This window comes from Punica granatum, chromosome 6 (genome assembly GCF_007655135.1).
Source record: "Punica granatum isolate Tunisia-2019 chromosome 6, ASM765513v2, whole genome shotgun sequence".
Classification (NCBI taxonomy): Eukaryota; Viridiplantae; Streptophyta; class Magnoliopsida; order Myrtales; family Lythraceae; genus Punica; species Punica granatum.
The window spans coordinates 338,713-356,015 of NC_045132.1; the positions used below are offsets into that span (position 1 = coordinate 338,713).

At 40.8% G+C, this 17,303-nt stretch overlaps 3 protein-coding genes across 5 annotated transcripts; all 3 read left to right on the top strand.

Moving 5' to 3' along the window:
* The first annotated feature begins 1,075 nt into the window (after window positions 1–1,075).
* On the top strand, window positions 1,076–7,103 carry LOC116211378 (beta-galactosidase 10). Of its 2 annotated transcripts, XM_031545736.1 has the most exons (19): window positions 1,077–1,446; window positions 1,805–1,900; window positions 2,002–2,114; window positions 2,211–2,277; window positions 2,399–2,491; window positions 2,639–2,782; window positions 2,922–3,010; window positions 3,297–3,402; window positions 3,496–3,583; window positions 3,686–3,804; window positions 3,898–4,062; window positions 4,137–4,348; window positions 4,451–4,560; window positions 4,713–4,822; window positions 5,198–5,305; window positions 5,491–5,601; window positions 5,699–5,910; window positions 6,037–6,376; window positions 6,665–7,103. In XM_031545736.1, the coding sequence occupies exons 1-19, from the start codon at window positions 1,270–1,272 to the stop codon at window positions 6,773–6,775; spliced, it is 2,571 nt and encodes an 856-aa protein (XP_031401596.1). In that variant the 5' UTR covers window positions 1,077–1,269; the 3' UTR covers window positions 6,776–7,103. The 2 variants fall into 2 exon arrangements, with proteins under 2 accessions (XP_031401597.1, XP_031401596.1); XM_031545737.1 differs by lacking the exon at window positions 2,399–2,491 and having other exon boundaries at window positions 1,076–1,446.
* Window positions 7,104–7,555: 452 nt separating this feature from the next.
* Window positions 7,556–10,523, top strand: LOC116211380. The gene is made up of 10 exons (XM_031545738.1): window positions 7,556–8,052; window positions 8,771–8,868; window positions 8,953–8,998; window positions 9,111–9,193; window positions 9,299–9,363; window positions 9,519–9,580; window positions 9,677–9,736; window positions 9,853–9,885; window positions 10,052–10,117; window positions 10,195–10,523. Exons 1-10 carry the CDS (start codon window positions 7,618–7,620, stop codon window positions 10,240–10,242), a joined length of 996 nt encoding a protein of 331 aa, XP_031401598.1. The 5' UTR covers window positions 7,556–7,617; the 3' UTR covers window positions 10,243–10,523.
* A 285-nt stretch (window positions 10,524–10,808) lies between these two features.
* On the top strand, window positions 10,809–15,933 carry LOC116211377 (probable glucan 1,3-alpha-glucosidase). 2 transcript variants are annotated; one of them, XM_031545734.1, is made up of 6 exons: window positions 10,823–12,684; window positions 13,624–13,897; window positions 13,975–14,110; window positions 14,642–14,852; window positions 14,968–15,174; window positions 15,409–15,933. In XM_031545734.1, the coding sequence occupies exons 1-6, from the start codon at window positions 11,092–11,094 to the stop codon at window positions 15,775–15,777; spliced, it is 2,790 nt and encodes a 929-aa protein (XP_031401594.1). In that variant the 5' UTR covers window positions 10,823–11,091; the 3' UTR covers window positions 15,778–15,933. The 2 variants fall into 2 exon arrangements, with proteins under 2 accessions (XP_031401595.1, XP_031401594.1); XM_031545735.1 differs by lacking the exon at window positions 13,975–14,110 and having other exon boundaries at window positions 10,809–12,684.
* Window positions 15,934–17,303: the final 1,370 nt, after the last annotated feature.

Genomic DNA, 17,303 nt, shown 5'->3' on the forward strand with positions numbered 1-17,303 from the left:
TTGCGAAGAAGAAGATGAGGGGAAGAGGTGGGAGGTGGCTCCCCAGCCTGGCCACCACCCCTCACAAGCGATCGGTGGTGACAGCTGTGGTTGCCGGCAACCTCATCTGGGCGGTGGTAGTGTGGCCCCCCTCCTCACCCATCTTCTTCGTCCAGTTTCAAAATTAATTAATTTTTTATTTATTGACCGGTTTATTATTAAATCGGATAAGCTTTTAGAATATGTTGCGACTTATCATGAATACACATCATCAATTCAAAAAAATTTATGACTTAAATATGACTCGATAAATTTGTGATGTAATTGAAATATTTGTAAATTAAAATGTTGAGAGGAATTATATGTAATAAAAAATTAAGCGAATCATAATGTGATTTTTTTCCCTCTTTCCCAAGAATTTTCTTTAAAAAAAAAGCACATTCTACCAAAAAAAAAAGAAAGAAAGAGAGAGAGAACGGGGAGGAGGAGAAAGATTTTTAGGAAGCGACAGCCGTATTCTGAGTAACATGTCAGAAATCTCTTTCTTTTGTAGGAAGATAAAAAACGCAATCCTTTTTTTCGCTCAATAAAAAATAGGTCGGATTATTGATCCGCTTGGACTGTCTTAATTAAGGAGATTTAATCGATACAGTATATTCTTTTCGTAATAGTTCGCTGAGATTTTTACTCAACTTAATCATCGCAGTCCTACTAAATTACGTCCAAGACTCACTGAATAAAGTATTAAGGGCCAGTCACCGCCATTTCATGATACATTGATATAGTGGCGAACTCTACATTTTTAGTGGAGTTTGAACTCGTGATGTTTAAGTGAATGATTAAAAATTAATTATTAGACTACGGTGCTGGTGGTACAAAAAACGCAATCCGAAGCACATGACAGTTGTTGCTCGCTGTCTCTCCTCTTCTCATCAATCAATGGATTGATGAGAAGGATTTTGCTTTGGTTGGTATATGTACACACGCTGCAATTTTGGTATTTATTGACCCGACATTTTCAGATGATTGCCATGGCCATGACCATGACCATGATATTAATAATGCTGACCTCAACAAGTTCTGGTTGTATGTATATATAAATCTGTAGTTATCATCATCGTCGTCGTCGTCCCCCTGTCACCCATAAAATCACACCATGCTCTGCTCCCTTTTCTGCTTCGTAGTCTCACTCCTGTGAGCTGCTTAGCAGTACTACAAGAAGAAGTGGGAAAAAGAAGTATAAGAAGACCCTAAATAGAGGGTAGAGAGCTCAGCTTCGCTGAGCTCACAATGCGGCTGAAAATGGGGATACCCTTTACTCTTCTCCTACTGATCTCATTGCTCTGCCTGTGGGTTGGAGCATCCGATGGAGCCAACGTCACTTATGACCATCGCTCACTCATCATCGATGGCCAGAGGAAGCTCCTCATCTCTGCTTCCATTCACTACCCGCGCAGTGTTCCCGGGGTCAGCGTGTTCTTCACTTTCCTTTTGTTTACATGAACTTAGGGAAATTTTTTTTAAAAAAATTTCCTCATCCGGGTCTGGCTATGCTGCAATGCTGCATTGTAATTTGTAAAGGATGGGCAAGACTGCTTTATCAATTTCCGCAACGTTTCGGCCAAATGTCTTTACTTTATTCAGCTATTCTTGTCTAGCTCGAGTTGCAGATGGAAGATTCGTGTTTAATGTCGTATCATGTCCTTTCTTGTGTTCTTGCAATGAAAACTCCATAGAGTTCGCTGTAATTTCATTTGCAAGGTTCAATTTTCCTAATTTGGATTCACATTCATCACCTTCTTAAGTTTGCAATGGGAATGTACAGATGTGGCGGGGACTGATTCAGACAGCCAAGGAAGGAGGAGCTGATGCGATTGAGTCTTACGTGTTTTGGAATGGCCATGAACCTACTCAGGGAAATGTGAGTTGCCTCATTAGATTAGATCTATTAGCGCAACATCTGCAGATTAAGGAAATCCAGCTCATTACTGTCATTTCTGTTCCATTTTTGTGTACTTGCAGTATTATTTTGGGGGAAGATACGATCTTGTCAAGTTTGTGAAGACTGTGCAGCAGGCTGGGATGTACATGATTCTTCGTATTGGCCCATTTGTTGCTGCAGAATGGTTCTATGGGTATGTTAATGACTTCTTTCAATACCTCTTTATTCACCAAATATATTTTACCTTCTGTTTCTGCTTTAGAGCACTCATAAATCATACTTGATCCAGAGGGATTCCCATATGGTTGCATTACGTTCCTGGGACAGTCTTCCGCACAGATAATGAGCCATTCAAGGTATGTCCAAGCTCTAATGGTTGTATCGGTGTGCAGTTTTAAGAAACTTACACTTTCGCTGAAATGATTTAATAAGTAAAGGTGTGCTTTATGCCCGAGTTCTCTGTTTCTTGCATTTCAGTATCATATGCAAAAGTTTACCATGTTCATCGTCAATCTCATGAAGAAGGAGAAGCTCTTTGCCTCACAAGGAGGGCCTATCATCTTGGCCCAGGCAAGAGTTACTTTGTTAAGGATGAACTGCCAAAACTTTCCTTCATTTCTTCTTTCTAGATAAATCTGCCTGTAATTGGTAAATTTTCTTTCCTTTGTCAGACACGTGGAATAATGTTGGACACTGCACATTTTCTGGTCACTGCAGATAGAAAATGAATACGGGAACTACGAATTCTCTTATGGTAGTGGAGCAAAACCATATGCGACATGGGCTGCTAAAATGGCTGTTTCTCAGAATATAGGTGTGCCTTGGATAATGTGTCAGCAGCCTGATGCCCCTGATCCTGTGGTGAGATATTTTTATTACTAGTCTCTCCATTTTTAAATTTCGTGCTGCACTTCGGATTTAAAGGATCCAGAAACAATGAAAAATTCTAGTGATGCAAGTGCAAACATACCTGAAATGTATTGCATCTTTTCTTATGCAGATAAACACTTGCAATAGCTTTTACTGTGATCAGTTCACTCCAAATTCTCCCAGCAAGCCCAAGTTCTGGACCGAAAATTGGCCTGGATGGTAATGCATTACTGCATCTCAAGTCTCAAGTCAACACGCTAGTTTACCTTCATGATCTTTTGTAAAGCCGTTCTTTGAGGGCTGGTTGTTTGTTGGTGAGGTTCTGATTCGTTGATTAGCTTTAAAAAAAAAAAAGGACAGGGCAGTTAAAGCAATTGATCAAGAGTTTTTATTTCGGGGTGATCCTACCCAGGAACACAAGTTCTCTCTCTTGAAGCTGCAGATTACTGTATATGATACACATGGATGCTTTATCTTCTAAGTTATATATTGCATGAACTTTCAGGTTTAAGACCTTTGGTTCAAGAGATCCACACAGACCAGCAGAAGATGTAGCTTTTGCTGTCGCCCGTTTTTTCCAGAAAGGTGGTAGCTTAAACAATTATTACATGGTACTTCCTTCTCTTCTTGAACCTCATTTTGTGTTGTTCTTGTCCGGTTGGCTCTACGAAGTCCATAATAATGTTTACTTTTTGGCAATTTAGTACCATGGTGGCACGAATTTTGACCGCACTAATGGGGGTCCATTCATCACAACAAGTTATGACTACGAGGCACCAATAGATGAATATGGTGAGTTTGGTCTGCACTTACTAATTATCTAAACTGATGTAGCAGTATAATGCATGATCAATATGTTCTATTGTTATTACAGTTTTGATGCTTTCTTCTTAGGCTTACCTCGGCTTCCGAAATGGAGCCATCTCAAGGAGCTTCATCAAGCTATAAAGTTATGTGAGAAGCCATTGCTAGACGGTGAAACTACTAATCTGTCCCTAGGCCCGTCCCTGGAGGTGACATGAGAAACCTCTCTAAGAATACTTTTTAACATTTTTACATATTTTCTTCAAATTGGGGAATCGTCTCTAAACACGAAAAAGTTGCAGGCTGATGTCTATACAGATTCTTCTGGTGCTTGTGCTGCCTTTCTTGCTAATATTGATGATAAAAAAGATAAAACTGTGGAGTTTCAGAACAGAACATACGCTCTGCCTGCTTGGTCTGTTAGCATCCTTCCAGACTGCAAAAATGTGGTATTCAATACAGCGAAGGTAACATGTTATCATGTTTATCACTTGTTTCTTTATTGATAGATTCATTACTAAATTATAGGGTATTTCAACAGATTCAGTCTCAGAGTTCCATTGTAGAGATGGTACCAGAGGCATTGCTGCCTTCAGCTTCAACTTCAGAAAATGAAGGCCTGAAAGCCCTTAAATGGGAAGTATTTGTAGAGAAACCTGGGATCTGGGGAAAAGCTGACTTTGTCAAAAATGGCCTCATAGAGCATATCAACACCACAAAATATACCACTGACTACCTGTGGTACACGACAAGGTTGGTCTTGCTCTTAACTAAGTCATGCATGTAGCGCTATATATATATATATATATATATTTTGGGCGAGATAAATATGGACTACCTTATATTATTTGGCAGCATATTTGTTGATGAAAATGAAGAATTTCTGAAGAAAGGAGATCAACCGACTCTATTGGTTGAGTCAAAGGGCCATGCCCTCCATGCTTTTGTGAACCGGCAACTTGAAGGTTTGTGTTCAGTACGTTCATGGCCTTATGTTAGCCTTTGCTTCATTTTTTACCCCTTTAATTATTAGTATCTCAAGCCCGTGGAAGATTTTAATGGTTATATAACCGACAGTCACTCTGTTGTCTTTTCATTGATTATGTTCCCCTTTCAGGCAGTGCATCTGGAAATGGCTTGAATTTTGCTTTCAACTTCTCAAGTCCAATTTCGCTCAAAGCAGGAGAGAACGAAATTGCTCTTTTGAGTATGACTGTTGGGTTGCAAGTGAGTATCCTAATTATTCCACTTCACATTTTAGCAAAAAGTAAATTCTGTTAATATTTGATGGCCCATCGGCACCAGAGCGGCACGTGAATACAGTTCACGAGACTGAACTCTTATTTTATTCTTTCTGTCAAACCATTCCACTGCCCCGTTGTGCCTTACCCCTATTTACGGACTTATGCAGTCTTTACAATGACTTGTGATTCCTGCACTTGTTTCGCATTTGCAGAATATATGTTAGTAAATGGTTTTTGCCATCTAGTGTTGAAATTGTTTTATATATGATAGCAAAAGAATTTAAATACTTAATGCTTCTATTCTCTTCCAATTCAAGTTCATTTTCTTCTCTTATTATTCATCACCTGATGTTTTCAGAATGCTGGGGCCTTCTACGAATCGTGGGGAGCAGGATTAACTAGTGTGAAAATTAAGGGACTGAAAGCTGGAATATTGGACTTGTCTGCTTCAAATTGGACTTATAAGGTACTCCATTTCTCAACAATTAACCTTGCACAGTTTCTATGAGGACCTTCTGAAGTTTGACCACCGTCTGCATTCAGATACGTGTATGTAGCTGATAAGGAGCTGCACCATGGTTGTATGAGCTAGGATTTACTTTGTCCTTGTTACTGCGACTTTCTTCTCATTTTCCTTTTGTTTGTGATCAGATTGGGTTAGAGGGAGAAAACCTGGGTATTTATAAAGGACAGGGCTTCAACAGCCCAAAATGGGTATCAACCTCCGACCCACCAAAGGATCAGCCTCTCACATGGTACAAGGTAAGTTAAACCCGGGCAGTCTCCTTGACATTTATCGAAATAATTCATTATTTACTTTCATGCAGTAGGTTCCAGCTTGGTTCTTTTTATTCTGTAGGCTGTCGTGGACCCTCCATCTGGAGATGAGCCTGTCGGGCTCGATATGCTTCATATGGGCAAAGGGCTTGCTTGGTTAAATGGAGAGTCCATTGGAATATATTTCCCAGTGAAAAGCTCCGAGCACGAGGATTGCGTTAAAGAGTGCGATTACCGAGGCAAATTCAGCCCCAACAAATGCAGCACTGGCTGTGGAGAACCGACTCAGAGATGGTAAATATTTGAAGAAACTTATTAACCTCAATTCTTAAGTTTTTTTCCTGCCAAGTGTCCGGGAAATGAAGTCCAAGCATTTTTTTCTCCTGATCACTTTGAATCATTTTCTCATACATGTGATAGGTATCATGTCCCGCGTTCATGGTTCAAGCCATCGGGAAATGTTCTTGTGATATTCGAGGAGAAAGGTGCTGATCCAACCAAAATCAAGTTCTCAAAACGAAAAACCTCTAGCATATGCTCTGCAGTTTCAGAAGATTACCCCTCTATTGATCTCGAGTCTTGGAACACCAACCGAGATGAGGATCCCAAGGATAGAAGAGCGAAAGCCCACCTGAAATGCCCCGAGCATACCAAGATACATGGTGTGAATTTTGCGAGCTTTGGGAATCCCACAGGATCTTGTGGATCTTTTAGCTTGGGGAGCTGCCACGATCCCACAGCCACATCTGTTGTTGAAAAGGTGAGAACAGCATTTGGATCTTATAGGTGGCGAGAATCTTTGGACAATGCTGATTGCTACTCTTTTGAAGTTTTCCTAATATTAAGCTGCTAAGACCACAAACGTAGTATTTCATCAAAAGTTAGATCACACACAAACACACGCACACGCCCTCTCTCTCTCTCTCTCTCTCTCTCTCTCTCTCTCTCTCTCTCTCTCTCTCTCTCTCTTTCTGATTGTTATCGCTAAGGCATGCAATTTTCTTGTTTACTGCTGTGTCTTAAGTTCCTTTTTCAACATTTGCTGCAGGTATGCCTGAACAGGAATGAATGTAATGTTGAACTAACACCAGAGCATTTTAGCAAAGATTTGTGTCCCGGGACGACAAAGAAACTGACTGTGGAAGTGGTCTGCCGCTGAAGTAGGAACTACTCGGGGCAGCAAGAGAAAGAGAGAGAGAGAGTGAGAGTCCCATACAGATAGCAGCATAACAAGTCTGGCAAGATCAAAAAAAATTCAACAATTTTTGTTTTTGTTTTTTGTTTTCATAGTTATATCTTTCAGCTGGAATCATTTGCAATGTCGAATTTTCTTTTATGCTAAATAAATTTCTCGGTGAGAGCTGTGAACGAAGACACCGGCATTTACCCGTCCGGATCATTGCTGGTTTTAGAAAACCTTATAGGCGAGAATGGTAATGTAGTTTCTATTATGTTGGTTTTCGATGTGGGAAGTTTTACTTGTTATCCATCGGCCAGTCATCTCTCTGTGCATATATAACCAAAGAATGCGACTCTCTTGGCATATGGAGTGAGGGAGTGTAATCCAAAATAATCGTTTTTTTTTTGCCTATAAGAATTTCAAATTGGCCTAAGTTCAAAAAATTCTAAAGTTTTTGTTTTAATTTCAATGAGATGCTTTGGAAAATGATTTTTCAGTTCACAATTTCAGGGGAAGGGAAAAAAAAAAATTAAAAAGAGCTGGAAAACAGAAAATTTTCTGGGCTAAATTGCAAAATCGGAAAACTTTAGGAATATCTTCCGACTTCCCCTTGGGGTTGGGGCCTTCCCTTCCCCGTCTTCTTCCTCACACACTCACTCGCTCCCATCCCCTTCTCTTGTACTTCATCAGCCTCCATTGACATCTCTCGAAGCTCAATTTCGCTGGACTGGATTCCCGGCAGGAACCTGTCATAGACGAGACGGGTAAAGTACAGAGAAAAGGTTGAGCTTGTGCACCCAAAGAAGAAAAAAAAAAAAACGATGCCTTTATTATCAGTCTCATCGTCTACCACTCCCATCGTCCCTCTATCTCTGCCCCACAACCCCAACGAGTTTCCATCTTTCCATTCACAAACTGTTTCAATCCCGTGCCATCACGCTAAACCCAACAAGTTCTACCTCGTCCAGTGTCGGGCCGCGAAGTCCCAGACCGGCCCCGTGAAGAAGCGGCAGTCATCGTCTGCGGCTTCCTCGAGTCCCGGTAAGAGGAAGAAGAAGAAGGGAAAAGGTCTGACCAGCAGTGACGGCACTGAGATTGTGGATGACTTCGTCTTGGGTGACGCTGACCGTGACGGTGAGCCGTCGGGGTTGAGTAATGGTTACCATCCCACGCCGTTGCCCAACCCGCCGGCAGGGTTTGTGGTGGACGATCAGGGCAGGGTTGTAATGGCTTCGAACAAGCGGCTTGCTACAATCGTGAGCTCCTCCCCCTTACTATCCCTCTCCCGTGCTTTACGTGAGCCATTGATTATGGCAGTGGAAGTGCTAGCTGTGTTTAGGCTCGTTGGTTCTTGGTCTTGGATTTGATGTTAGTTAAGGAATCTTATGGGAAGTCGAATTCTTAGCTTGATTAAGATTTGAAACCGTTGGTTCAGTAACGGGAAACAAAGAGGGGCTTTGAGGATTCAGTTCCAACATCGAAGTTCATTCTGATATACACGAATCCATATTGATGAATTCTTTGTATTGTGGCGAAGGCAAACAAGATTTACAAGATGCAATTTCGGTTTAGTTTCCAAGTCCATTTCTTTCAGCGCCAAAGCATCTTTTTGTTCGTCGTTGATACGGCTTGAAAAGTTTGATTATGCTCTTCTTCACTCGATTGAGCCTTCCCCGCTCTGCACAACTAAATTCGGGGAACGGGTTTAACTGCAATTGGGTCGGACATTTATAGGAGTTACTCTCAAAAGGCTCGGTTCTTTAGCCCCTCCCCCTTGATTTTGTATAGATATTCTATTTCTTGGCATAGGCTCCTGAATCTTCTCGTGTGAGAGTTTTCAGGCTTCGTTTGATGGAGACTGCAGATGAAGGTTTCTGCTTGCTTATGAAAAATGCCCAAGTGACGTGTCTATTCTCTTGGTGGCCATTCCTTTGCGTGTTGACCTTTAGAAAATTCTGATGAAGCTATTGGCAGGTTGATCCTACCAACAATTTTCCCTTAGAATGTGTGATAAGGAGAGTGTTCAGAAGTTCAAGAGACGAGGAATGTATGCTTCTGTGCCCTGTCGACACGTAAGAGAAGTCATTTCATGCCAAACATTGATAGTATCATACTTTTGAGTTTTGTAACGTCCTAACTACTCATCTTCCAAGCAGGCCTGTTCAGATATTGAAGAGCACGAACGTGTATGGATGGTCTGCTGTAAGTCTATCCTGTCTAGTAGTATGAAATTTTAAACATGCAAATAGGATGATGGGGCTTGTGTAGTTGTGTTTACTTTTCTGTATGAAACTAAATATTCTTTATTTTGTAGGTAAACGATGAAGAAGTTGAATCTATACTTCCTGCTGCTGCCTATGCTCTGGCAAAAATACACATGCACTTGGTGTACAGTGGGTATGAACTTTGCCTCGCCATATATTCTTCACAAGACCAATTGTTCGTCCTTCTGTCTTACATGCATTGATATGTACTGACATATTTCTGGGTTGTTCCCGTTAGGTTCTGCTACACTGCCCGCGGAGGATTTTGCTACTCAGAAGATGATATATTTGATTTCCACACAGGCAATCTCCTTCTCTTTTTTCTTTTAATTCATGTGTTGCTTCAAGTTTTCTGTGGAGCCTCAGTAGCTGAATCTTAATTCGGTGCATCAAAGAAGCTAGGACTTGCACTGTTTATGGAATAAAACACCTGAAATCAGAGGTTTGCTACATTTCAGATGATGGGCAAGATGTAGATGGGTTACCCACGGAAGGAGTGGAGATTACATGCTTCCATATGGTAAATGGCTCCATTCATTTATATTGCATAAAATATGGTAGTTTGCCCTTGCTGCTACTTCGTGACATTTATTTATTTATTTAATTATTCTTTTAGGACGGTGCGCATTACATGATATATACTCCATCCAATCCGCTTCTCTTTGTCGCTGTCAAGGTAATATACCTTATACCTAGAGCACTGTGAAAGATTTAGTCAGACCGCTTTGCATCAGGAACATTGATAATGGCCTTCGAGGAGAAGTTACTAATGAATCTCTCTTTTTCCCTAAGGATCAAAACGGGCAATTGCAGATCGCAGATGATGTAAGTAAATGATCTTTGGCATGAAGACATGCGATTTATATGCCGCTTTCTTCCCTTCGTTATAGATTCTGGGCATGCTTTTTCTATATTGGTTTGAAGACATTGAAACCGCTCAGGTGAAAAATTCTGCTTTACTTGACAAGCTCCCATTTCGTTCTTCTGTTAGGATCTATTGGAGGACCCTGCCATAATAAGTGCTATAGACGAGGAGACCGAGTTCAATGCCTTGGTGGTATGTAAAATACAATCCCAACCTTGAGATTGATATGAAAGTGCCGACTCATATATCTCCTATTCGTTTCTGTGCAGGAGGAAGAAGACGCCCTCCTCGAATCTTTGATTATGGGTGAAAGATGATTTATTCTATACCAAGCTGCAAGCAGATTAAATCTCGAAAGAGCTATCTATATACAAGGGAAAGAAAGCCGACTTTGAAGCTGGCAAAGTTTTCGTTCATCGTGATGTACATGTGTTACCTTTGTTTAATCTTTTACTATTCGGGCCTAAGTCGCTGAACTGTTTGCCGAGTTACTCCCCGATCTTTTTTTTTATCTTACTATCAATGCTGAAGTCGCTTGAAGTTAAATCCAACCGTCCAAAAGGACTTTATAGAGTGACTGTCAATTTTTTGCCAAGTACATTATTCGTAATATATATCAGCATTTCGAATCATCATTTTAAAGGATATGATCGTTTCTTCTCATTCATCTCGGATGAGACCCCTGTCCGTGATAGGCAATTGCGTCCAATTGCCGGACCATTCAGGGGCCTCTCAAGATCGCTAGATCAAGCGCGAGGGCCTTGGGGTGGGCCTCATGCTGATCTAAACGGCAACGGCTTCGGCTTCGACCTCGAGAGGCTCCGAGCGGTCCAGTTGCCGGATCATAAAATTTTTCGGGGAGACAGACGAGGCGGACTGCCATTTTTATTTCTCAAACCAATACGAGCATGTGAAACGACATGTCGGCGGGGGAACCATTATGTCGTTTTGGGACTGGACGTTGAATCTGCTGCCACTCTCATCATCAGTCTCGGTCTAGCGCAATCAAGAAAGAACCTCCATAGGCATGGACATGGGCATTGGCATTGGTATTGGTGCTTGATCTTCCCGTCAAAGCTTCCTCCACACCATTACTAGGGTTTCAGGCCCCACTAGGCGAACATGTTCAGTCGACCCTGAAGTTTGAACGCCACGACCCATCCACCATGAGAGCTTCCCTCCTTTTCCTCCTCCTCTCGTCGCTCCTCATTTTGCCTCCTCAACCCGCCCATTCATGGAAGAAAGACGAGTTCAGGAACTGCAACCAGACCCCATTCTGCAAACGCGCCCGTGCTCGAAAACCCGGTACCTGCTCCCTGATAGCCACCGACGTCTCAATCTCCGACGGCAACCTCGTCGCCAAGCTGATCGACAAGAATCCACAAGACCTGGCAAATGATCAAGAAAATTCTTCAGATCCGGTCAAGCCCCTGATCTTGACCCTCTCCGCCTATCAAGATGGCATTTTGCGAGTCAAGATCGACGAGGACCAGACCCCGTCCCCACCGAAGAAGAGGTTTGAAGTCCCCGATGTTATCCTCCCTGAATTTGACGCCAAGAAGCTGTGGTTGCAGAGGCTGTCCAAGGAGAAGATTGGCGGCGACCCAGAGCTGTCCTCGATTGTGTACTTGAGTGACGGGTATGAGGCGGTGCTTAGGCATGATCCTTTCGAGGTCTACGTGCGTGAGAAGTCTAGGGGGGATAAGGTACTATCCATGAACTCTCATGGGTTGTTTGATTTTGAGCAGCTGCGAGTGAAGAAAGAAGGGGAGGATTGGGAAGAGAGGTTCAGAGGGCACACTGATACCAGACCCTATGGCCCTCAATCCATTAGCTTCGATGTTTCCTTCTATGGGGCTGACTTTGTTTATGGGATACCTGAACATGCCACTAGCCTTGCCCTTAAGCCGACCCGTGGCCCCGGTATCGAACACTCTGAACCGTACAGACTGTTCAATTTGGACGTCTTCGAGTACATACACGACTCGCCTTTTGGAATTTACGGGTCTATTCCCTTCATGCTTTCCCATGGGAAATCGAGAGGGACTTCTGGGTTCTTTTGGTTGAATGCAGCCGAGATGCAGATTGATGTTCTTGGTGAAGGTTGGGATGCAGATTCAGGCATTTCACTCCCATCTTCAGGGAATCGGATCGATACATTTTGGATGAGCGAGGCGGGGATCGTGGACACCTTCTTCTTCATGGGCTCTGGGCCCAAGGATGTCGTGAGGCAGTATACAAGCGTAACTGGTACCCCTGCAATGCCTCAGCTCTTTGCCACAGCTTACCACCAATGTAGGTGGAACTATAGGGATGAAGAGGATGTAGAGAATGTAGACTCGAAGTTCGATGAGCACGACATCCCTTACGATGTCTTATGGCTTGATATCGAGCACACCGATGGGAAAAGGTACTTCACCTGGGACCGGGTTCTGTTCCCGAGCCCTGAGGAGATGCAAGGGAAGTTGGCTGCCAAGGGAAGGCACATGGTGACTATTGTCGACCCTCACATCAAGAGGGACGACTCATACTTTTTGCACAAAGAGGCGACCAAATTGGGGTACTATGTTAAGGATGCAACTGGGAAGGATTATGATGGTTGGTGCTGGCCTGGGTCCTCATCATATCCTGATATGTTGAATCCTGAGATCAGGTCGTGGTGGAGTGAGAAGTTCTCCTACGAGAATTATGTAGGATCCACCCCCTCATTGTACATTTGGAATGACATGAATGAGCCTTCTGTGTTCAATGGTCCCGAGGTATGCCGTTTTAGATGTTTATCTTTGCCCTGTTAATATGTGCTGCTTTTGATGAGTGATCTATATTGGTGGTGTTGCTTATAATCAGTCTCTGCTTACTAATGATGGTCTTTAAATGGTTGCATAGCGAAAGATAACAGTCATTATGACTGATAGGAATGTGAACCATCTCTCAATTTTGATAGGATAGTCCATGAGAGTATGACTTTAGGGATTACTGAGCTGCAATGCAAATCTAAAAGCGAATTACGTAAATCTATTTCGATGGGCAAACTGTTTCAAAACAAATGACGTCTTGAACTCAGTCTGCCTTTCCCATTTCCCAGCTTCTAATAGGATGGCAGCGCAGGTTAAGATTCTGACTGCTCCTGCTTCATTACTCGCCTAATGCTACTATACCATCTAAGCTTTTGTAGATTGTGATGTGTTCAACATAATAGAAAATCTGATCGGTCAGAAGTAGATCTGCTTGTTAGCTGTGGCTATGGCATTTCCTATTGACTGCATGAATTATGCTTTTCAATGGCTAAAAAGGCTGCGATACTTTTATTGAGGCTTTGATATGAGACATTTATTAGCCTTTTTTTTGTTTTGGTGGTGGGGGGGGGGGGGGGGGGGGGGGGGGGGAGCTTTTGGAAATCAGAATGCAATTTGTTAATTTGTTGCTGAAACTGTTCTAAAATTCAATCTAAAGAACTGTTCTGCCAAGCTGCTGCAACTTCAGCCATCGCCGACCAACCACCGCTTGTAACTTTTGAGAGCTGTTTGGAATCACAGCTATGTAGTGTTCAGTCACCTAATAATAACTTCCAAGTATGAAAGTAGATGTAGGAGTAGCCATTGCTTATTAGCTTCTTTCAGAAGTAAAAGCTGAAAGGAAGTCTAAATGTCCTTAATCGAGATAAAATAACTGAAAATTACTGTGGATAAACTTTTCAGGTGACGATGCCAAGGGACGCTTTACATGTTGGAGGTGTAGAGCACCGGGATTTACATAATGCATATGGCTACTACTTCCACATGGCAACAGCTGACGGGCTTGTAAAGCGAGGAGATGGAAAAGACCGTCCTTTTGTTCTTTCAAGAGCATTTTTCGCAGGGAGTCAAAGGTATGGAGCAATCTGGACCGGAGATAACTCTGCAGATTGGGATCACCTCAGGGTATCTGTTCCCATGGTGTTGACTCTTGGTCTGACTGGAATAACATTTTCTGGTAAGAATGATTTATACTACATGCAAAGTTAGTTCCTCTTTTTCTTTTGATATGTAGATCTGGTTATAATCTTTTAGGTGCCGATGTTGGTGGGTTTTTCGGAAATCCTGAGACTGAGTTACTAGTTCGCTGGTATCAGCTTGGTGCCTACTATCCATTCTTCCGAGGACATGCCCATCATGACACAAAAAGACGGGAACCTTGGTTGTTTGGGTAGGCTTTCCTTGTATCTTTTTTCCTCTTTTATTTATTTATTTATTTATTATTTTTGTTTCCTCCTTTTTCTTTTTGGAAAATGGCCCCAGTTTTATGAGGTCTTGCATATAGAATGCATCTAAAGAACTTTCTTTATAGGAAACAAAATCAAGTTGTCACTCTTTCACTAAAGCACATCTTGTGAACTGTAATTATGATCATATCTTTCACGTTGGTAAAGAAGAGGTATATAGATCTGGTGAAGGCATTCAGACGCGTTTCTCCTAGCTTCTACGCTTTTTAATCAAAAGAATGAAAAATCGGAATTTTTTTCCCCAATTCCATGGCCAAACACGTGAATTTTTCAGCCTCAAATATGTATTTGTCCACTGAAAACAATGACAAATGTAAGCAAAAGAACATTTCGGATTTTAACTAATTGGTATGGCGCATTACCTTAATACCAGAAGTCACCGCACTGTTTTCTGGTGCCAATTTCTGCTATCATTCTTGTAACCTAATCAGGTTTCAAATTTAAATGTCATGTAGAGAGAGGAACACAGAGCTCATTAGAGAAGCAATCCATGTTCGATACATGTTGCTCCCATACTTCTACACATTGTTCAGAGAGGCAAACACAAGTGGTGTTCCACTTATTCGGCCTCTGTGGATGGAGTTCCCTTCTGATGAAACCACTTTCAAAAATGACGAGGCCTTCATGGTTGGGAACAGTCTTCTGGTCCAAGGCATCTTCATTGAGGTCCTCTCAAAACTTTAGCAATTTTTCAGAGATCCTAATAATAATAATTTGATCTTAATGCTTTTATTTGGAACTGATGTTAAGTGATGCATACCTGACTGTTTTGTGCCCCCAGCAAGCTAAACATGTATCGGTCTACATGCCTGGAAAGGAATCCTGGTACGATGTCAGGACTGGAGCCACATACTCTGGAGGATCGACTCACAAGTTGGAAGCTTTGGAAGAGAGCATTCCGGCTTTCCAGAGGGCTGGAACCATCATTCCCAGGAGAGATCGGTTCCGTCGCAGCTCTACACAGATGGCCAATGATCCATATACCCTGGTATGCTGCTTTATTTATCTGAGTATTCTTGGCTGCCTGGTTTCAATACAGCCACTCTGCAATGTTTTGCTTCCATATTATCATTCTGTACCACATGAAACTTGCAGGTTCCTCGTGAAATAGGATTCTGCTATGATCCCACATGTTTTATTTCAAGCAGTTTTCGCTTCGTTTCTGTTGCCACCTTCTGACTCTCAACAACTCGGGGACTTTTGTTTCTGTGTCTTTCTTCAGGTGATAGCGCTCAACAGTTCTAAGGCAGCGGAAGGGGAGCTCTACATTGATGATGGCAAGAGCTTTGACTTCCATCTAGGTGCCTACACCCATCGGCGTTTCGTGTTCAAAGATGGAAAGCTAACATCCTCAAATGCGAATACCGACTCTTCTGGGAAACTAAGGTTCAACTCTGACTGTGTCGTCGAGAGGATAATAATTCTGGGACATGCCGTGGGACCCAAGAGCGCCCATGTCGAGCCAGATAATCGGAATGTAGAGATTGAGTTTGGGCCACTTCAGCTTCTTGGAAGGACTGGGCCGGTTGTGTTGACCATAAGAAAGCCCGGTGTTCGGGTTGCTGATGATTGGTCCATAAAAATTTTGTGAGAACCTTGATTGGTTGACTTAACCAAATTCATCGATTCAGTGTCGGGAACTAGGGTTCTTGTTACTCGGATAGATGTCTTTTACCGAATGTGAAAGATTTGGTCTTTCTTATTTTGCCCCTTGAAATTCTATCGGTTGGTCTTCTTTCTCCTCTTACTCGGTCTGATGCAAATTGAAGTGCCCCACTTCATAATGTTTGAGTATCTTATGTTTGATTTTACATATATGCGATTAATCATATTTCGTTCGTCCAAGTTTTAGTACCACTAAAAACTTAGTATAGTTAAGAGATCTCAGATTTCCAAGCTCAAGTCAAAGGGCACATAAATAACATTTTTTTTTTGGACAAATGTACTAATGCATTAGAGGGGATTTAAATTTGGGACTTTTGAGTTACCAAATTACATGGAAGGAAGCTTATTACTTGTGTATTGTTTATCTACTTGGATCCTATCCTAAAAAGTTGATTACCCAATTAAATTGCAAACCCATGTAATGTGATGATAATTTTGGTGCTAAAAATAAAATTATTGTTCGAGCAAAATTAAAAATAAAAATCATAGTTAGCTATCCATACATAGATGTTGCATTCACATTGTAAATGAGCAATATCAAAAGAAGAATATTTTTTAAATGAGCAATACTTATATAACTTATGATGTATGCATTTGGCAAATTGCAACGTTACTTTACATAAAATGCTAGAGTTCACAACCCATAAGAAGTATCCCATGAACAAGACAAATAGACGCTCGATGGAGAGGATGCCACTGGCGTTCTAAAAAGAATTAAGGAGAATACATATCCATACATGTCTTTTTATATGTACGTGTATGTATAGGCTGGGCTCCTCTAGAGACTTTTTCCTAATTTTTGTTTTAAAAAATTCAAGATTATTAAATAATATCTATACATATTATAAAATTCTCTAATTTACTTCAAATACATTATATTATATAAATTATAAAAGTTAAAGAAATCAAGAAATCAGATTTTATGATGATATATCTTTAAAAATATTTTTTATTGAAAATAATTCCGAAAATAAAAATAATTAAATGAAAAGCTAGAAAATTCCATTAAAAAATATATACTAATATATACTTATTTTGATTTTAATTTATGTGATGAAATAATAATTTTAATTTTTAAAAAATTCAAGATTATTAAATAATATCTACACATATAATAAAATCTTTTGAGTTATTTCAAACACATTATATTATATAAATTATAAAAATTAAAGAAATGAATAAATCATATTTTATAATGAGATATCTTTAAAAAAATATTATATTAAAAATGATTCCAATAATAAAAATAAATAAATAAGAACCTAGAAAATTTCTTTCAAAAAATATATATATACCGATATATACTTATTAGATTTCATTCGGAAACCGAGCATTCTGAGATCATATATTAATATATTTATATTGTGTGTGAATATATACTTATTTTGATGTTAATATTGATGTGATGAAATATTAATTTTAATTTTAAAAACTTCGAGATTATTAAATAAT

What these genes read in the sequence shown, in the direction of transcription:
- LOC116211378 (XM_031545736.1), top strand. Translation starts at nt 1,270, where the DNA reads ATGCGGCTGAAAATGGGGATACCCTTTACTCTTCTCCTACTGATCTCA. An exon ending in GCTGCAGAATGGTTCTATGG is followed by an intron (nt 2,115 to 2,210) that starts GTATGTTAATGA and finishes TACTTGATCCAG; the next exon opens with AGGGATTCCCATATGGTTGC. An exon ending in GGAGAACCGACTCAGAGATG is followed by an intron (nt 5,911 to 6,036) that starts GTAAATATTTGA and finishes TACATGTGATAG; the next exon opens with GTATCATGTCCCGCGTTCAT.
- LOC116211377 (XM_031545734.1), top strand. Translation starts at nt 11,092, where the DNA reads ATGAGAGCTTCCCTCCTTTTCCTCCTCCTCTCGTCGCTCCTCATTTTG. An exon ending in TCCAAGGCATCTTCATTGAG is followed by an intron (nt 14,853 to 14,967) that starts GTCCTCTCAAAA and finishes TTGTGCCCCCAG; the next exon opens with CAAGCTAAACATGTATCGGT. An exon ending in CCAATGATCCATATACCCTG is followed by an intron (nt 15,175 to 15,408) that starts GTATGCTGCTTT and finishes GTCTTTCTTCAG; the next exon opens with GTGATAGCGCTCAACAGTTC.
- LOC116211380 (XM_031545738.1), top strand. Translation starts at nt 7,618, where the DNA reads ATGCCTTTATTATCAGTCTCATCGTCTACCACTCCCATCGTCCCTCTA. An exon ending in ACGTGTATGGATGGTCTGCT is followed by an intron (nt 8,999 to 9,110) that starts GTAAGTCTATCC and finishes TTTATTTTGTAG; the next exon opens with GTAAACGATGAAGAAGTTGA. An exon ending in TTCTCTTTGTCGCTGTCAAG is followed by an intron (nt 9,737 to 9,852) that starts GTAATATACCTT and finishes TTTTTCCCTAAG; the next exon opens with GATCAAAACGGGCAATTGCA.